The 17,995-nt window shown below is 42.3% G+C and overlaps 3 protein-coding genes across 3 annotated transcripts; all 3 read left to right on the top strand.

Annotated features, from left to right (window-relative positions):
* Nucleotides 1-11,895: 11,895 nt before the first annotated feature.
* On the top strand, nucleotides 11,896-13,233 carry LOC132944792 (uncharacterized). Its single transcript, XM_061014329.1, has one exon. It carries the CDS (start codon nucleotides 11,896-11,898, stop codon nucleotides 13,231-13,233), a length of 1,338 nt encoding a protein of 445 aa, XP_060870312.1.
* A 32-nt stretch (nucleotides 13,234-13,265) lies between these two features.
* LOC132944717 (uncharacterized) lies at nucleotides 13,266-15,593 on the top strand. Its single transcript, XM_061014226.1, has one exon. It carries the CDS (start codon nucleotides 13,266-13,268, stop codon nucleotides 15,591-15,593), a length of 2,328 nt encoding a protein of 775 aa, XP_060870209.1.
* Nucleotides 15,594-15,779: 186 nt separating this feature from the next.
* LOC132944641 (uncharacterized) lies at nucleotides 15,780-16,796 on the top strand. The gene has a single exon (XM_061014136.1). The coding sequence runs from the start codon at nucleotides 15,780-15,782 to the stop codon at nucleotides 16,794-16,796; it is 1,017 nt and encodes a 338-aa protein (XP_060870119.1).
* The last annotated feature ends 1,199 nt before the right edge of the window (nucleotides 16,797-17,995 follow it).

Here is a 17,995-nt window from a genome sequence, read left to right as displayed (position 1 = left end):
TTCGCCCATCACTAATCACTACAACAAATCCGTGTCACGTTACACACACCTCACGTACATGCGTCGTTAAGATTCTGCATACAACTTTATTAGGTACGACCAAACAGAAATCCAAAGATCGATTCAGCTGCGTCCGCAAAGCGAACTGATAACTGGACGACTTTGCTATCATATTCAGAGATGGAGGACTCTCAAGAATCGACCCTAAAGAAAAATAATGTGTAAGTATCTGTTTAATATTTTTGCGCAATTGTTTTGTATATTCATCATTAAATGATGTAATATTTGTTTACAGACAATTTTGTTACATTGTTACGTGCTGCCCCTTCAGGGATTCACTATGTAGATGATTGAAAATAATGGTAGCCAAATTAGATTTATAATACAATGTTTTATTAGAACAAATATAAAATGTATAGTATCGTCGTGGTAATAGTAGTAGTAGTAGTCGTCGTCCTGTATATGGCTAGTGGCGTGAAGTCGCTTCTGCGTTGCTGGTCCAGGTACATCTGTCTTTACTGTGTTCCCAGCCCTCCTATATATGAAGTCGGTTCCTTTGATGGATCCTGCGCATGGACGGGGCGGTGTATGTAGCTGGTTCAATAAGTTGTTATTCTCGCAACCGCCGCTCGTGACTTGTTGTTGGCCGCTCCCCTTGATTAGTTTGCCAACATAGGATATAGTTTCTAACTATGAGGTTACGTCTAGGAGACCATAGCAACTCAAGGAGAACTGCCTCTCCGAGTATAATAATACTTATATACTAATACATGAATTGAGTACGTAAAGCTATTCCTTTACAACATTACCAGAAAAAATAATATTAAAGATATTTAAAATGATGGACAAACGAACATTATTAACATGTACACGTGTATGCACCATCAATGGCACCGTATTGCATATGATAAATCTTTATGGCAAAAATTAAACATATATTCTCGGAGTATGAGTATTTTGACTTTAGATCATCTTCTTGCTCTTAATATCAAATACTTTTCTGTTTTTCATTCAGATGTAAGTCAATTACCCATTTTGTACTTTTACCATGATTACTAATGTAATTTGATCTGTATTTCAGTTTTATATTTTTGAAAACCATTATTCATGTGAAACACCATTTCCCAAGTTGCAGTACTTAGATTTGAGTTCAGTGATTATGAATTATAAGAGTAAGTTATAAATATTAATGAACAATTTATAAAATTCAATATTTATAAATATATTTGTTTATTTTTATTTAAAGTGCTACGTTCATTATTAAGGCAATGTTCAAATTTGATAAAACTTAGTTTTAAAACTGTTCTTTAGATTCTTTTTGTTGCAAGTACATTGGACACAATACCAATTTAAAAGTACTTAACTTAGCATCAACAGTGGGACTTAACCGCAATGGCTTGAAACATTAATTGTCTCTCAAAAAGTAAACATATTATGTGTATCATATTTTTGGGTAAAATAATTAGTGATACGAAGTATTATTTTAAATTTTTACCTATATTTGAAGTTTTATACCGGTTTTTATATGCTGTTTAGTTGTTTAAATAATTGTATGCTTATAACAACTGTAGTAGACCACATGAAAACAGCTATAGTAGAACCACAGAATACACTTGATTTATAAACTACTTATGTTGTAGGTTTTTGTCAATGGTTATAAAGTAATGGATAATATAGTATTTTTACATAATAATTGTCGCGTATGCTTATTATATATTATTTATATCTATGCACTTTAACCTAACCTGGTCGTTATCAGTGTATTTGTCTTATTATTATTAATGTTAATTGTCGCTAGATCGGTGTCTCCCTCTTGCACTGCTGTTAGTCGGACGTGAGCACTGTGTCGAGCATACTATCGTGTAAAATAAAGATAAAATGTACAGTCCACTAAAAGAAATGTGTTAAATTTATTAACCAGCTTAACATTTGGTCCATCGGCCGGATCGCAAGAGTGTCGTGTATTATCTCTTGTCGATTTCAAACGGGTTATAGTGTCAGTGAAATTCAAAAAGAGGTTCGTGTTGAAAATTCACATCGTGGGATGAGCTAACGAATAAAAATCAAGGTAAGAGAGTCATTCCATCGTATAAAAATTATCATAGTTCCCTTATTTCTTAAACTACAAAATAGACACGTATTCAAGGGTTAGGCAGCGTTAGCAATTCGTAGTTAGTAAAATTGATTATTTATAAATAATAAAAACTAAAAGAGTCCGTCCATAGCAGATAGGTACAAAGTACAACTCGTAGCAACAATCATATAGATTAGGTATATAATTATTGGATATTCCATTATTCAATAGTTTAAATAGGGTCGACACATTGAACGGTTGGCAATTATATCTAAAACAAGAGCATTAAATATGGCTGAAAACATACCAGCATTGATATCGCGAAGAGGCCAATTAAAGGCAGCGATAACTAGATTCTCAACTTATATACAAACAGAAGGTCGAGAAGTCGTACAGATTGAGATTCGTAAAGCAAAAATAGAAGAGAACTGGTACGAATTTGAAAAGATACAATCGGCAATAGAAGACAACGACGAAGAAATACGAAATACAAGTGAACATTATCCCTACCGAATAGAATTTGAAAACTTGTACTTTAAGGTCATGTCAGAAGCCGAGATATGTATAAGAGCATCAAAAAAGGAAAATTCGAAGGTCGAAACAAAAAATTTGATCGATTGGGGTCAAAACAACGGAGAAAAAACACAAAGAGGCAGTACTAAATCAATAGTTAGATTGGCTCCATTAAATATTCTAGTTTTTTCTGGAAAATATGACGAATGGATGTCATTTAAGGATATTTATATGTCTGTAATGCATACTAACGAGGACTTGACTGCCATAGAAAAGTTTATTTAAGGTCATCTCTGTCAAACGACGCAGCAAGTTGTATAAAATATTTGGAAACTACCGCAACAAATTATGATATAGCTTGGAAAAGTCTGATCAATAGAACAAAAAAATTTTTATACAGACGCACGCAAAAAATATTGTAGATTTGCCTTCAATAAACGATATTACCTCGACAAAATTACGTCAATTTTCCGATGATCTCGTCAGCAACATGAAAGCCCTAGAAACGCTTGGACAGAAGCCGAAAGAGTGGGGTCCACTGTTGTTGCATATACTGTGTTCAAAATTAAACAACGAGACGTTGAAAGAGTGGGAGATTAAATCGGTCAAGGATAAAATACCGTCAGTTACGGAATTAATCCAGTTTATAGAGGATCGATTCCAAATATCCGAATCCATTGAATCGTCGAAATATATAAATACAGAGTCTGCAGTAAAGGAAAAACGTCTTTCAAAGTTTAATAAAAATAATAAATACAAAGCCGCAACAAGTTCAACGGCATTTACATCGACAGCTACGGCTGTATGCTATGCGTGTAATCAGCCGCACACTATTTATAAATGTCCCGTATTTACTTCTTTATCGGCACGTGATCGTATTGACAAAGTAGTCCAACTAGATCTGTGCAAAATTTGTTTACGCAAACACAGCGGTAGTAAATGTTTTGGTAAATATTGTTTTAAATGTAATAAACCACATAACACGATGTTACATTTAAATCAAAAACCTAATATCAACGAACAAGTAGTAAACACAGATAAAGGTGAACAGACGGCGACGACGTCAACGACAGCACATGTCGCTAACGAGACAGATAACGTGTTGCTAGGTACCACGGTAGTAGAAGTATTCGGCTTAAACGACGAGAAGACTTACGCCCGGGCATTGCTCGATTCAGGGTCTACTAATCATTTCATTTGTTCGGAGTTGGTAAACAGTTTAAAATTAATTAAAAATAAGACTAATAATATTGTTTACGGCATTGGGAATTCAAAACAAAACGTGACGGCAACGGTATCGTTAAGAATCAAATCGCGCGTGAGTGATTATGAAATAAACACGCAATTATTAACTGTTCCAAAAATCACGGGAGATTTACCTGCGCGGAGTGTGTCTAAAAGTAAGGTGAAACTCGATATGATTACACTTGCGGATCCGTCATATAACGTTCCGCAGAAAATTAACATATTAATTTGATATCTAGCGAAACCACAGTCAAGGAGGTGAGGCCTGTAAGTTTGCTAATACCGAGCCACCGTCCCATTTACGGTTGATGAAGTGAATCAACCGGTGACACGAGATCCAATCACGGCGTCTCTGACGAACGTCTCGCTTGAAGTGCATGAGATGAGAATCACAGAAGGCCGTTGCTAGCTCCTATACGCTTAAGGCGACGCGTCGGATGATTACTTTTGAGATGGTTCACATTAGCTGAGTGCAAAGATGTGATCCTGGCGGGAGAGATCAAACCGAGTGGGTGGGGAGGCGTACCTGCGACCCGGCCGTGGAGACGCGGTGATCTGGATTCAGTCAACTGCTCGCCAATGACCCTGCTTTAGAGAGGGGGCCCCGACGCTGTGCACTGGAACCGACCTCGACAGCACGGTGCCGCCAACGACAAAACCTTGAACACACCAGCCCGTCGGGTCCGGCAAACGTAGTTTGTCGTCAAAACAAGCACGATTTGCTACCGTAAGACTGAAACCACCGACGAGTGGGCGGAACCATGGACCACATACCTGAACTATGGGGAGGTAACATCTTAGTGACGTAAGGCAGAAGCAAGGGAACGGGTGCTAAGACCCGCCGGCGCCGTAAGAACTGCAAAAGAAACTGCGGTGACGACGATAACGGCGGGCTCGGATCACCTGTTGCTGCGTGGAAACCGACCGTTACAAACAACACGAGGCCACCAGAACTCTGAAGGCGGCAGAGCGAGGGCAGGTTCAGGGGACCACTGATTACACCGGGACGGTGTTCCCGCACCCTCACGGGTGAAGCGCCCGCTGGTTAGAGAGGGGCTGGCGGGCCCCTGGAGCGGTCCGACCTAGGTCGCTGAAAGGGTATCGAGGTAACCCCGTGAAGACTTACTGGCACGTCCACCCACCTGGTAAGGACGGCCCAACCGGGTCACGACGAGTCAGGCGGGCGGACTGACCAGTACACACCTGCTACCTACCGCGTTAAGACGAGTCACGTTGAAAAACTGGCTGACTAATCTAGTCCGGGAAAGGGGAGGCGGGGTACGGTCTTAACGAAGCTAGCCCTAGAGCTTCAAGTTAACTGAACTATAATCACAAGGACTCGGGGCAGGTCAAGCTTGGTGCTAGCAATATGACCAAGGACCTCCGAGCTTCCTGGGCTACCCGTACCTTCCAGGGTGGCAACCCGGTGTTTTAGAACACGCTAAGCCACAAAAAGGTCTGAAATGGGTAGGAAGGCGGGGGGCGCCCGAACAAGGCTACACCCTCGAGCGCCCTCACAAAATGCTTACACATGATTGTGCAGAATCGTGCGAAACGAAAAAGAGCCACAGGATTGAGACTGCGGCTGACGATGTTCTGCCCGGGTGCAGGACTGGGTGGATGACGAATGGCCGGAAGGCGTCTTCGCACCCCCGGGTCATCTAAGGACCCCGTCCCGATCTCAACGCCAGCGGAGGGCGTATCTCCGAACCGAGCTTCCCGGGGTAATAGGAAGCACCTGGAGGTGGTCTCAGAGACTTACTGGAGGTGACGGTGAAGGGTCATCAATGAAGGAAAAGAGGACAGGCTAGGCAGTTTTCAGCAGACCAGCCACTCCAACAGTATACCCCAGAGATGGGCAGCTTGCCAAAGGCAGGTCCCCATGGATCGCAGAGCATCTGCTTACACATACGACTGCCCACCCGTCAACTACGAAAAAGCTCCGCGCTCAAGGTGCAAGCGATCGGTGCGGACCGAATCACGGAGCGCGGACTCACGGCAAAACCAATAACCGTATTCCAGGCGTATCAACGCACTGAAGAAGGGCAGTCCTGATAGGCACGTCAAAAGACCTCGTCGTGGGTCCCCGAATAAGGGAGACCGAGGTGATGGAGGGCACCTTCCTTCTCCACACTGGAACAAACTACCCGAGTAGGGGTACCATACCATCTGCGACAAACCAGTGGGCTTGGGCGAGAGGCGCCAGCACACGACGGGCGAAGCAGACGCGGACCTCTGCCGGCGCGCTGGCGCTTCTAGCGCGATCCTGACTGAGAGTATACGGGCCCAGCCAACTCGTGTACGAACACGTGCTAGACAGAAGTCTGGCTGGGAGAAACCTGTCGACAGGCACTCAAACTCGAGTAATCGGTACGGACACGGCATCCGGCAAAAGAAAACCGTACCACTCCAAAAAGGTCGCACCGTGGCAGTAAACCTGTCCCGATGCCGATGCTAGTGGGAAAATAGTCGTTGTGAGTACTTTGGATAACGGATCCTTAAATCTCATTTCGCGAGTGGCGGGGAAAGCCCCACTGAAAACCGGACATTGCTAACGCCCGAACGGTACCAGTGCCCCGTCGAGCTTTGTGGCGTGCGCCGCGCGGAGACTGTTGGGAGTAGCACCTTAGTAGAAGGGGGGGAATTTGACTGGGTCGAATCCAGCGCACGCCGACGCGGTTATACGAAACCCACCGATCTATCTCGAACGAGAGCAGCCGGAAGGGGACCGTCAGCCTGGCGCCAGGTTAGCCTAACCTAACCTCGATTTGTCGTACATCTACCGTTTTGCGGAAACGTCTCAAAATTAGAAAAGTCCTACGACATTGTAAAAAGAAGATTATTCGCAATAGAAAGGCGATTTATAAAAAATCCCTCAATGAAAAAGGATTACGTAAAATTTATGAACGAATATGAAAAATTAAACCATATTATGACACAGAATATGGATAACGAAGAAATCGAATTGCCCTGTCGTATGTGCTATCTAGCTCACCATTGCGTCCAAAATGAAAACAGTCCCACAACAAAATTACGCGTAGTATTTGATGCGTCAACAAAAACAGAAAGTGGGTTTAGTTTAAACGACGTACTGCAAAAGGGACCGTCAATACAAGAGGAATTAATTTACATATTAGCCAGATTTTGCACGCACAATTTTGTGTTAACTGCCGATATAAAAAAAATGTACCGACAGATACAGGTCTGAGAGCAACATCGTGATTATCAGCGTATATTGTGGAGAAAGAACGATAATCTTATTCTATAAAATCGCAAGAAAAACAGCTGATCTATAGGGAATTCATGGAGGATCTCATGGTTAAAAAAATTAAACACCGCTCCGTTTCCCCAGTCCGCCGGACCGATCCCGTCGATTCCCTATAGCGCGACCAATCGCGTACCTTCGCCGCGGCGGCGGCGGTCGGTTTTTAAACGTTTTCGAAAAATGTTACGCTTTTTACGCTGTTTTTCGACTTTTAGACATTTTCACAAATAGTTCGTTTCTTTTAAAAGCCACGTGGTTTGTACGCGATATCGGTCCATAGCCATCGCAATCGACGCCAGCGTAGGTCGTTATTATCGCTTTTCGTTTCGTCTTTTCAATTGCCGTTTGTGCTCTATTTGTTAAGTTTATTTCTTTTGAACCCCGTGAATATGCGGTTTGTACACTTAAAAATTCGCGTTCACGAAATGTCAGTCGGTCTTCGTTCCAACGCACAAGTGCACAATAAATATATACTGTTTTTTTTGTTTTGTTTTTGATTCAATAAATATTGCATTATGTGATTGTAGACGTATTGTTTGGTCCTTAATAACGTAGCTGGTATATTGCTTAACGTAAACACAATTAAATGTATTATTCAAGCATACATAATAACGGTCAGATAAGTGAATAAAATACAATTAAAGTTTAAACCGTGTAGATACATAGAATACGTAGACACACAGCTCCGTGGTAGACACACAGCTTAATTGTTGAAGTTTTGACCATAAATTGCATCACAAACTGTGGCTCGATAGGTTAGGCGTAGGTTCCCCAAACATAGGATGATACGTAGGTCCGGGTTCGAAACCGTCGTAGCTCTCTTCGGGCGGCAGCGACTGTACCGTGTGTATTCTAAGGCACGGCCGCCCGTCAATTGACTTTTTTGCATTTTTTTTCACTTTATATTTCATAAATAATATAATAATATACATGTTAATTTTACATTATATGACTGTATATTATATATTATGTACCTATATGTTATTTAAATTATTAGGAATTCAACACATATTATTTTCTTTAAATTGTCATTGTTATTATATCAAACTAATTATACTAATAATCATATTTATTTTTCGTAAGTTATTTCGAATGTTCTGTGATTGGGTTTATGGAAAATACTATTTTTTCTCTTCACTTATAGCAACTAGACATACTAGACTTATTTTCTTGCATCACATTGTTCGCTATCCGACTAAGTCGACTAAGTCGGATAGCCAACCTAGCTGACGAACTTTAAAGTTAATAGATTTTGACTTGATATGACTGACTTTCTAGACACTCCAACACGGTTTTCGACTTTACACTTTTTACATAAGAAAAACTACCGGATATGCGACGGCACATACCTACCATTCAATCCGCCGTAGACGGATTGCTCATTTTGGTTTCGTCTTAGACGGTGATGACTGACTTCCTTAACACTTAAACATGCAGGTTTTTGAATTTTTTTTTTTTGATATAATTATATATACATTACAGGTACATGTTTATATCTATTGTATTGGTTAATATAATATTATGTATCTATATGTTATTTTTTTTATGAATTATAATAAATAGGTACAATATATTATAGTTATAGTTTGTATTTTTCCTAAATTATTTCGTAAGTTGTATGATAGGGTTTTCACTTATAGCCGCCCAACGTCAGGTCTGCAATCCACCGCAGGTGGATTGCCTACTTGATATGCTGTAGCACATTGTCCGCGATCCGACGAATTCGGATTGCCTACCTAGGTGGCTAATTGGATGTTAATCGATTTTGACTTGAGATGACTGACTTGCTAGACAATCCAACTCGGGTTTTGACTTTACACTTTTTACATAAGAAAGAGCCACCGGACATGCGACGGCACATACCACTCTATCCGCCACAGGTGGATTGCTTATTTTTGTTTTGTCTTAGATGGGTAATGACTGATTTGCTGGACACTCTAACATGCAGATTTTCGAATTAACATTTTCTTACACGTACAAAAAAAGCACCGGACATACGCTGGGGAGTAGTATCATCATTGAATTGCCGGTTTTCATGGGTCATGGGAGATTTCTAGACACTGAATCTTGACTTTCAAACGTTCCCACCTTCAAAACGAGACCGCCAAAGAGCCAGGCCATATCAGAAATTCTTACCACCTTCTAATGTGTAAGTGCGACATTTATAATTCGAATGTGTCTCCAAAATCGGTACTCACTTACAACTAACACGGTCAAGGGGTCCAACTATTTTTTCGATTATTCACCTATCTACGCAAATAACGGGGTCCGCAATCCACCGCAGGTGGATTGCATACCTGGTGATATACGCTTCGCATATAGTCCGCGATCCGACGCAGTCGGATCGCCTACCTATGTGATTTTATAACTGATAGCTAGACATTGATAAACCTATCGACCCTACACTTTTTAACAATGTTAACAACCAAAAGCAGCGGAGAAATGGGAGATGATCCTGGAAATCGTATCCAGCCTATCCATTTACAACGTTCGTGACGGATTGCTAGACGCTCAAACTTTTAAACATTCCCGCCAAAGCGCCAAGCCTTATCTCCAATCCATATCACTAATCCTTATCAGAAATCCTAAACTTTCGTCTTACAGCTTTTGCGACTTTTATAATTCCAACGACATTGTCTCCAAAATTGGTACCCACTCTCAGCGAGTCCAACTTTCCCAGAGTTTCACTTAGAGCTAGTGATCCTATAAAGATATATCGATTAAACACTGTCACCTATGGGACAGTACCTGCGTCTTATCTCGCGACGGCTTTTTTGTATAATATGTAGAAATTAACACTATCTTTTATTATAGGAGTAAACACTGTTATAAGAGATTACCCACATTTGTAGGAGTTTACCATTTCCCTTCAAATTTATATGTCAGTAGAAACATGGAGTATTTGAGTTGGCACAATGTTTTGACAAGCAAATTACAGGACAGAGGTCTGTTTATAAATTGTGTATCTACATTATTATGTTGATTTAAAAGATTTTTGAATGAATGAAAAGAGTTACAAATTCTAAAGCAGTTGAATTCATTACATTTAAATTCACCTATGGATTTTGTATCATGTAAAATATTTATATGTATTACCAAATGAGAATTTAAGTTGCAGTTAGTGGTGCACAAAAACAAAAAGGCATCTGAAATTCTAACAGTTATTACCATTACAATTATGAATTTTCTACGGTATAGATTCTATAATATTATTATGTTATTACTATAGACTAATAACCTAGTTTAATGTAGGTAACCATCACTCAGAGAAATATATTGGGTAGTTTTAATAAATAAGGTCAGTTAATTATTAACATACTAAGTTCTGTTGAAAATATAAATATATTTTTAGTATAACATACTGATTGTTTCATTTAATTAAATTGATGACAACATCTGTTGAAGACTTAGGTCTTAGACTATCAACGTCGCCGCCGCTTTGACCGGTTTTTGCGTGCGTGTGCACAAGTCCGCGATTACCTGTGGACTTTGGTCCCGGTGGCAAATCGCACCGGTCAACGGCGATTATCGTTATCGGCTATCTGTGCCGCCAGTTTTTTTGTGTGGCGTACAATGTCCCGCCACCACTCTAGTATGCTCCGGACCTGCACGACTGGTGTACGCGTCTGTCGTCTGTTAAAACGCGTCATTAATTACGTCTTAAAGTTTTAACGCTGTTGTTGCCGTTCGTCGTGTGGACCCGTCTTCTTGCTGTCCATCACTGTTGACGATCGCCAATTTGTTGTTCGTTGTTCCGCTGCCGTGTACTACGAGTTACTCTTGAACGTCGCGTCGACCGCCGCTGTCGGTAACGAAAGTTACGTAATTGTGGGCCGCCGCGAGCGAACATCGTACGTGCCGTTGTTACCTGCCGTCCTATCACGTTAAACGGTGGGTTTATTGCCCCGTTGCCGTTATCACCGTCGCCAAGCCTGTTGATACCACTCCGTCGGATCACCGTACGCTGTACACTAGTAATTGTACGAGAGCCGCCGTCAATAGCTGTAATCAATCTCACAGTCGTATCATTTTTTTTGTTGTTGTTATTTTCTGTACCTACTCAATATTGTATATTATTTTATTGTTTTTCTTTCTGATTATCTATATTGCGCGTAGGAACTTAGTACATAATTTCTCTTGTGTTTGTTGTTAAATTATATTGTTATGTAATAAACCAAAATACGGGTTCCTATCACTACAGTCAAAATTTGTCTTGACTTTTTTGTTCCACACACATAAGTTTACTAACCGACGCGAGTCGTCAAATTAACCGCCTCAAGGTAGGAGTTTGATGGCGCAACATTTGGTAGCAGAGCGTGGTTTTACCACAAAAATTAGTAGCGTTCTGTTAATAAACTTGTTACTGCATTGTATTCAGTGTAATGCAATATTATTTGATGTGTCTGTAGTATAACTAGTATAAATAGTATAACTCTGTAGTACTTATAGCCATTCTGTAGTAGAACTTGTTAAAAAAAAATATTGTAGATTTTTTCTCTTTCACATCTGAGGTGAATACACACGTTAGTTAAGTAATTGTATAGGTACTCCTTCAGCTTAGTATTTCGTTTCCTATCCTTACCATAATGCCGGACCCTGAAGATAAAGAATCTAAAGAACAGGAGCGAGTAGACCGACGTCGAATCAAAGCGACATTTAAACGGGATAGTGCTATCGCAAGTATTCACGCGATTCATTCATTGTCCGTGAAAGCATCCACTAATAGTGATGTAGTTCCAAAATTCTTAGTCGCCGCTCGCAGCTTAAATAGCTTGTGGACGCAATTGGGCTTGAGTGTATGATCGCGTTGGGCGCATACGCGAAATATAGTGAAGTACTTCCGTCGGAAATTCGTGCTCTTGTCGACGAATCTATTTCTGTTGCTGAAGCTTTAGCACCGACTGAGACTCCGGATGCCGTTCCACCCAAAATTCGACGGTCATCACGTCTACCGGAAATTCCATTGCCGTCGTTTGACGGAGAATTGTCAGGGTGGCCGGTTTTTCGTGATCGTTTTACCGTACGTGTTGTGAAAGATACCGAGCTTACAAATATAGAACGGTTCTATTACCTCTTAGGGTGTCTTATCGGTGAAGCTCTTCATGCCGTAAGAAACATCCCGGTATCTGAGAGCACCTATGACCTTGCTTGGTCAACTTTGGTTGAGCGTTTTGATAAGCCAAGGCAGTTAGCGACAATTATCGTCGACAAACTTATAACTGCCCCTGTCCATTCACAAGAAACAGTAGAAAGTTTAAAAGATTTTATAAGTTTGTTTTCGGACCACGTGTCAGTGCTTAAATCGTTGAATATTCCGCACCTCGGTGAATTTCTCCTGTTCGCATTGTCTGCGCGCTGTTTACCGTTGTTCACTCGCAAGGCATTTGAAGAGACGAATAATACTGAATTTCCTGAGTTTTCGGATATTGCTGCATACGTCAAGGCCCGTGTATCGCTTCTGGAGGCAGTCCACTGTTCTAATGTTCCAAAACATCCTACTCACACTCATAGTCATTCGAAACCAGTTCCAACTAGGTTTGGATCAAAAGGTTCGAAGGTTTCGTTGCTGTCTTCAAAGACTGATGATTCGGCCTCATCAAAGTGTCTGTTCTGTTCGGGAAGCCATGCATCAGTCGCGTGTAATGAGTTTTCAAAAATGTCTCTGGATGAGAGGTATGACGTCGCCCGTAAGACTAGGATCTGTTTTCGGTGTCTTAATTCAACTCATTGGTCTAATCATTGTAAAACAGCCAAACCGTGTACTAAGTGTTCTGGTCGTCATCACACTTTATTACACCCCGTAAGTAAGCCCTCGTCGTCTTCTGACTCGACTCCGGTTGTCACAGCGTCAACAACCTCTTCAATTACGAACTCACTAAACAAAACAACTGTACTTTTGGGAACAGCCTTAGTTCACGTGCGTGATCGCGCTGGTTATATGCAATCTGTTCGAGTTCTTATTGACTCTGCCTCTCAGATCTCCGCCATGTCCATCGCCTGTGTGGATCGTCTGGGACTAAAAAGAAGTAGATGGACCGCACCGATAACTGGCTTGACTGGCGTATCGATACCAGCAATATCAGGAAAAGTCGATTGTTATATGACGCCCATACTACGGACCCAACATTTTCCTTAACTGCTTGGGTCATGCCAACTATAGTTTCAAATATGCCATCTCAACATCTACCGAAGCTTATCAAGGACAAGTATTCCCATCTTGCACTAGCTGACCCTCACTTTGACCGGTCCGCACCTATTGATATGCTACTGGGAGCAGACGTGTTTGCTCGAATCATGGATGGAAAACGGGTGTCAATCGATGATTCTCTACCTGTCGCATACGGATCAGTCTTTTGTTGGGTCTTGATAGGCGAACTCCCTGTTCAACAGTACCATTGTAACACCGCTGTATCCCTGTCGGTATCACTGGAAGGGCTGGTCCAACGTTTTTGGCAACTCGAAGAACCGGATGAAGCTCCTACTACGTTTACTAGTGATGGACAATGTGAGTCCATTTATGCTTCTGAAAGCCGTCGAGACAACTCTGGTCGATTCCTAGTTCCTTTGCCATTCATACCGAAACACCGCGATGAAACATTTCCTGGTTCTCGCAATATTACCGAACGTCGTTTTCAAAACCTGGAGCGGAAACTTCAAAACGACGATGTGCTATATACCGCATACAAACATTTTATGAGCGAATATGAAACCTTAGGTCATATGTCAGTTGCTACTGAACCTGGCGCCTACTTCATTCCGCATCACCCTGTTTTCAAGTCCAACTGTCCATCGAGCAAAATCCGAGTGGTATTCGATGGATCGGCGAAGGCTGCCTCTCTGTTGTCATTAAATCAATGTCTATACGCCGGTCCGAAGTTACAGCTGGATATCGTGGACATTCTATTTCGATTCCGACTTCACCAGTTCGTCTTTACTGCAGATGTTTGCAAGATGTACACGCAAATTCTCGTTCTGCCAGAATACCGTCGCTTTCAGCACATCCTATGGAGGCCTTCTCCACTAGACGAGTTGAAAGAGTATCAGCTCAATACCGTGACATACGGCATCAATAGTGCCCCTTTTTTGGCGTTGAGAGTCTTAAGGGATATTGCTGACAATGATTGTACAGGATTTCTTGAAGTACAATTGGGGCTGAGGGAACAAACCTATGTGGATGACATTTGTCTTGGTGCCGACACCGAGGATGAATTGTTGACTTTACAGTCAAATCTGTGTTCCGTCCTGAAACGTGCTGGTCTTGAGTTGAAGAAGTGGTCGAGTAACACCGTATCTGTGTTAGAAGCTGTATCGCCAGAGGATCGTGTCATGGAAAGTCTAAGCTTCGATGAAGACGTCTGTGAAACCACCAAGGTCCTGGGGCTGCAGTGGGATCCGGCCAAAGACATTTTTAAATTCAACGGCCATTCAACCACCACCGTCGTCACAAAGTGGGCAATTCTATCGACTATAGCGCGCATTTTTGACCCTATTGGATTTTTAGCGCCGGTGACCTTCTATGCTAAACATATCCTACATGAAATCTGGGAAGAGGAATTGGCATGGGACGACCCTTTACCTCCGAGATTATGTCAAAATTGGAAAACATTTACGGATGAGCTACCGGTTCTATCTGCGATTAAGATTCCACGCTATGTCGCTACTCAACGTCAATCTTACGTCGAATTGTGTGGATTCTGTGACGCCTCCGAACGCGGATTCGCTGCAGTGGTATACCTTCGGGTAACAGTTTCAGACGACGACGTGTCTGTGTTCCTGCTTGGATCCAAAACAAAGATGGCACCGATGAAAACCGTATCCATCCCGAGACTTGAATTATGTGCTTCAGTTTTGCTCGCTCGATGGATGGCGCGCATATTAAAAATGTTCGATGGGAAACTCACGATTAACGGGCTTTACGCCTGGTCCGATTCCCAAGTCGCTTTGGCCTGGTTAATGAACTCGCATGTTTCCTTTAAGGTGTTTATTTCAAACCGTGTACATCAGGTGCGTCAACTTATTCCATCATGCCGCTGGCTCTATGTACGCTCATCTGAAAATCCTGCGGACTGTGCTTCAAGAGGAATACTGCCTTCGGAGCTATCCGTACATGCATTGTATTGGTCCGGCCCTACGTTCCTAAAAAACCCAAGTGAAACTTGGAGCATGCTGGTCCCTTCGGTTCCTGTTGAACAACTACCAGAGTTCAAACCCGTGTCGCTGGCCGTTCAAGTTACCTCAAATAAAGAATGGTTCTGTCGCTTCTCGTCTTTCCTCAATATGATCAAGGTCGTCGCTTGGATGCGCAGGTTTATCGGCTTATGTAAGAAACGAACGTATTCCAACAATTTCTTGTCACGTGAAGAGATAAATCAATCGTTAATGGTAATTGTACAATCTTCTCAACAACGTTGGTTTCCTGAGCTGATTTTGGATCTGTCACGTGGCCGTGGTGCAGCTCGCCCATTATCTAGTCTACGGCCATTTTTGAATTCGTAAAATATTGTGTGTGTTGGTGGCCGATTACTGAAGTCCGATTTAGCTGATGCGGAAAAACATCCGATGCTGCTGTCCAAGGAGTCACATCTTTCTTTGTTAATTGCACGCCACTGGCACTTAGTTACGTGCCACTCAGGTCCCCGAGTCATCACGTCTTTAATCATACGTCAATTTTGGATCTTATCGATGAGATCGGTAATTCGCAAGGTGATCGGTCAATGTACTCCATGTGTCAGAGCTATTGCCCAATCGCCACATCCCGTGATGGGTAATCTTCCCAGTTCACGAGTCCAAGCATGTCGACCTTTTTCAAAAGTTGGAGTAGATTATGCTGGCCCACTGCCAATGCGTGAGAGTAAGTTGCGAAAATCCCGACAGTATAAAATTTACGTTTCTGTTTTTGTCTGTATGGTCACCAAGGCTGTGCATTTGGAAATTGTAACAGAGCTATCTACAGCAGCCTTTTTAGCCGGCTTTGATCGTTTTGTTGCCAGACGTGGTCTTCCAACATACGTGTACTCCGACTGTGGAACCAACTTCAAAGGTGCGTCAAAATATCTGTTTGAGGTCATCAACGATCCAGCTAATCACCATCTACTGTCATCTCATTCTTTCTGCACGTGGCACTTCAATCCACCCGCAGCACCGCACTTTGGCGGCCTATGGGAAGCGGCTCTGCGTTCTTTTAAAACGCTCCTCGTACGAACCGTCGGTGATCATACCCTTACCATGGAGGAGATGTCAACCTTACTGTGTCGGATCGAGGCTGTATTAAATTCCAGACCTCTGACTCCAATGACTGCCTCTCCCTTAGATTTGGACTATTTATCACCTGGTCATTTTCTTATCGGGCAACCACTTTTGGCGGTTCCTGATTTGAACATTCCCGAAGGACGCTCCAATGTGCTGACACGATGGAAGTTGCTACATCAATGTCACCAATTATTCTGGCGTCGTTGGTCTACGGAATATTTGGCTTCTCTTCAAGTTCGGGTCAAGTGGACAACGGATGTGCCCAACATTCAGGTTGGACAAATGGTCGTGATCAAGGATAACCAAAGTCCTCCAACATCGTGGCGACTGGGTCGCATTCTGGAAGTGAATCCTGGTCAAGACGGCGTGATACGAGTCGCCAAGATACTAACGTCCACGGGGGAGTTAACTCGTCCGGTCGTTAAGTTGGTGTTATTGCCCACGGATTAAAGGTTAGGTTAGATGGCTGCAATCCTTTTCCTTAAACAATGAACCTACATAAACATATTTAAACACTTCTCTATTTCTTTTCTGTTCCTTTATGTTAGCTTATAAAAAAAAAAAAAATTTTTTTAAATCTGTAACCCAAATGTTGCTACGATAAGTCGTTTGGTTAGAACTTTGTGGGGTGTGTACTGTAAGTAAGAAACGAAAAAACCTGTTAACTTCTGTGTGCTTGATTACGGTCCCATATGACGGTGGCCTCTGTTATGCCGCAATTCCACCACATGCCGTTCCAGGAAATACGCCATCAATCAGCGAAAGAGACCTTGTAACCAAAAGATGTGAGGCTGGATCATCGCACCCTCCCATGGGGGAGAATGTTGAAGACTTAGACTATCAACGTCGCCGCCGCTTTGACCGGTTTTTGCGTGCGTGTGCACAAGTCCGCGATTACCTGTGGACTTTGGTCCCGGTGGCAAATCGCACCGGTCAACGGCGATTATCGTTATCGGCTATCTGTGCCGCCAGTTTTTTTGTGTGGCGTACAATGTCCCGCCACCACTCTAGTATGCTCCGGACCTGCACGACTGGTGTACGCGTCTGTCGTCTGTTAAAACGCGTCATTAATTACGTCTTAAAGTTTTAACGCTGTTGTTGCCGTTCGTCGTGTGGACCCGTCTTCTTGCTGTCCATCACTGTTGACGATCGCCAATTTGTTGTTCGTTGTTCCGCTGCCGTGTACTACGAGTTACTCTTGAACGTCGCGTCGACCGCCGCTGTCGGTAACGAAAGTTACGTAATTGTGGGCCGCCGCGAGCGAACATCGTACGTGCCGTTGTTACCTGCCGTCCTATCACGTTAAACGGTGGGTTTATTGCCCCGTTGCCGTTATCACCGTCGCCAAGCCTGTTAATACCACTCCGTCGGATCACCGTACGCTGTACACTAGTAATTGTACGAGAGCCGCCGTCAATAGCTGTAATCAATCTCACAGTCGTATCATTTTTTTTGTTGTTGTTATTTTCTGTACCTACTCAATGTTGTATATTAATTTATTGTTTTTCTTTCTGATTATCTATATTGCGCGTAGGAACTTAGTACATAATTTCTCTTGTGTTTGTTGTTAAATTATATTATTATGTAATAAACCAAAATACGGGTTCCTATCACTACAGTCAAAATTTGTCTTGACTTTTTTGTTCCAC

Source organism: Metopolophium dirhodum, chromosome 1, assembly GCF_019925205.1.
Source record: "Metopolophium dirhodum isolate CAU chromosome 1, ASM1992520v1, whole genome shotgun sequence".
Lineage (NCBI taxonomy): Eukaryota > Metazoa > Arthropoda > Insecta > Hemiptera > Aphididae > Metopolophium > Metopolophium dirhodum.
This window is presented reverse-complemented; position numbering and strand designations above follow the sequence as displayed.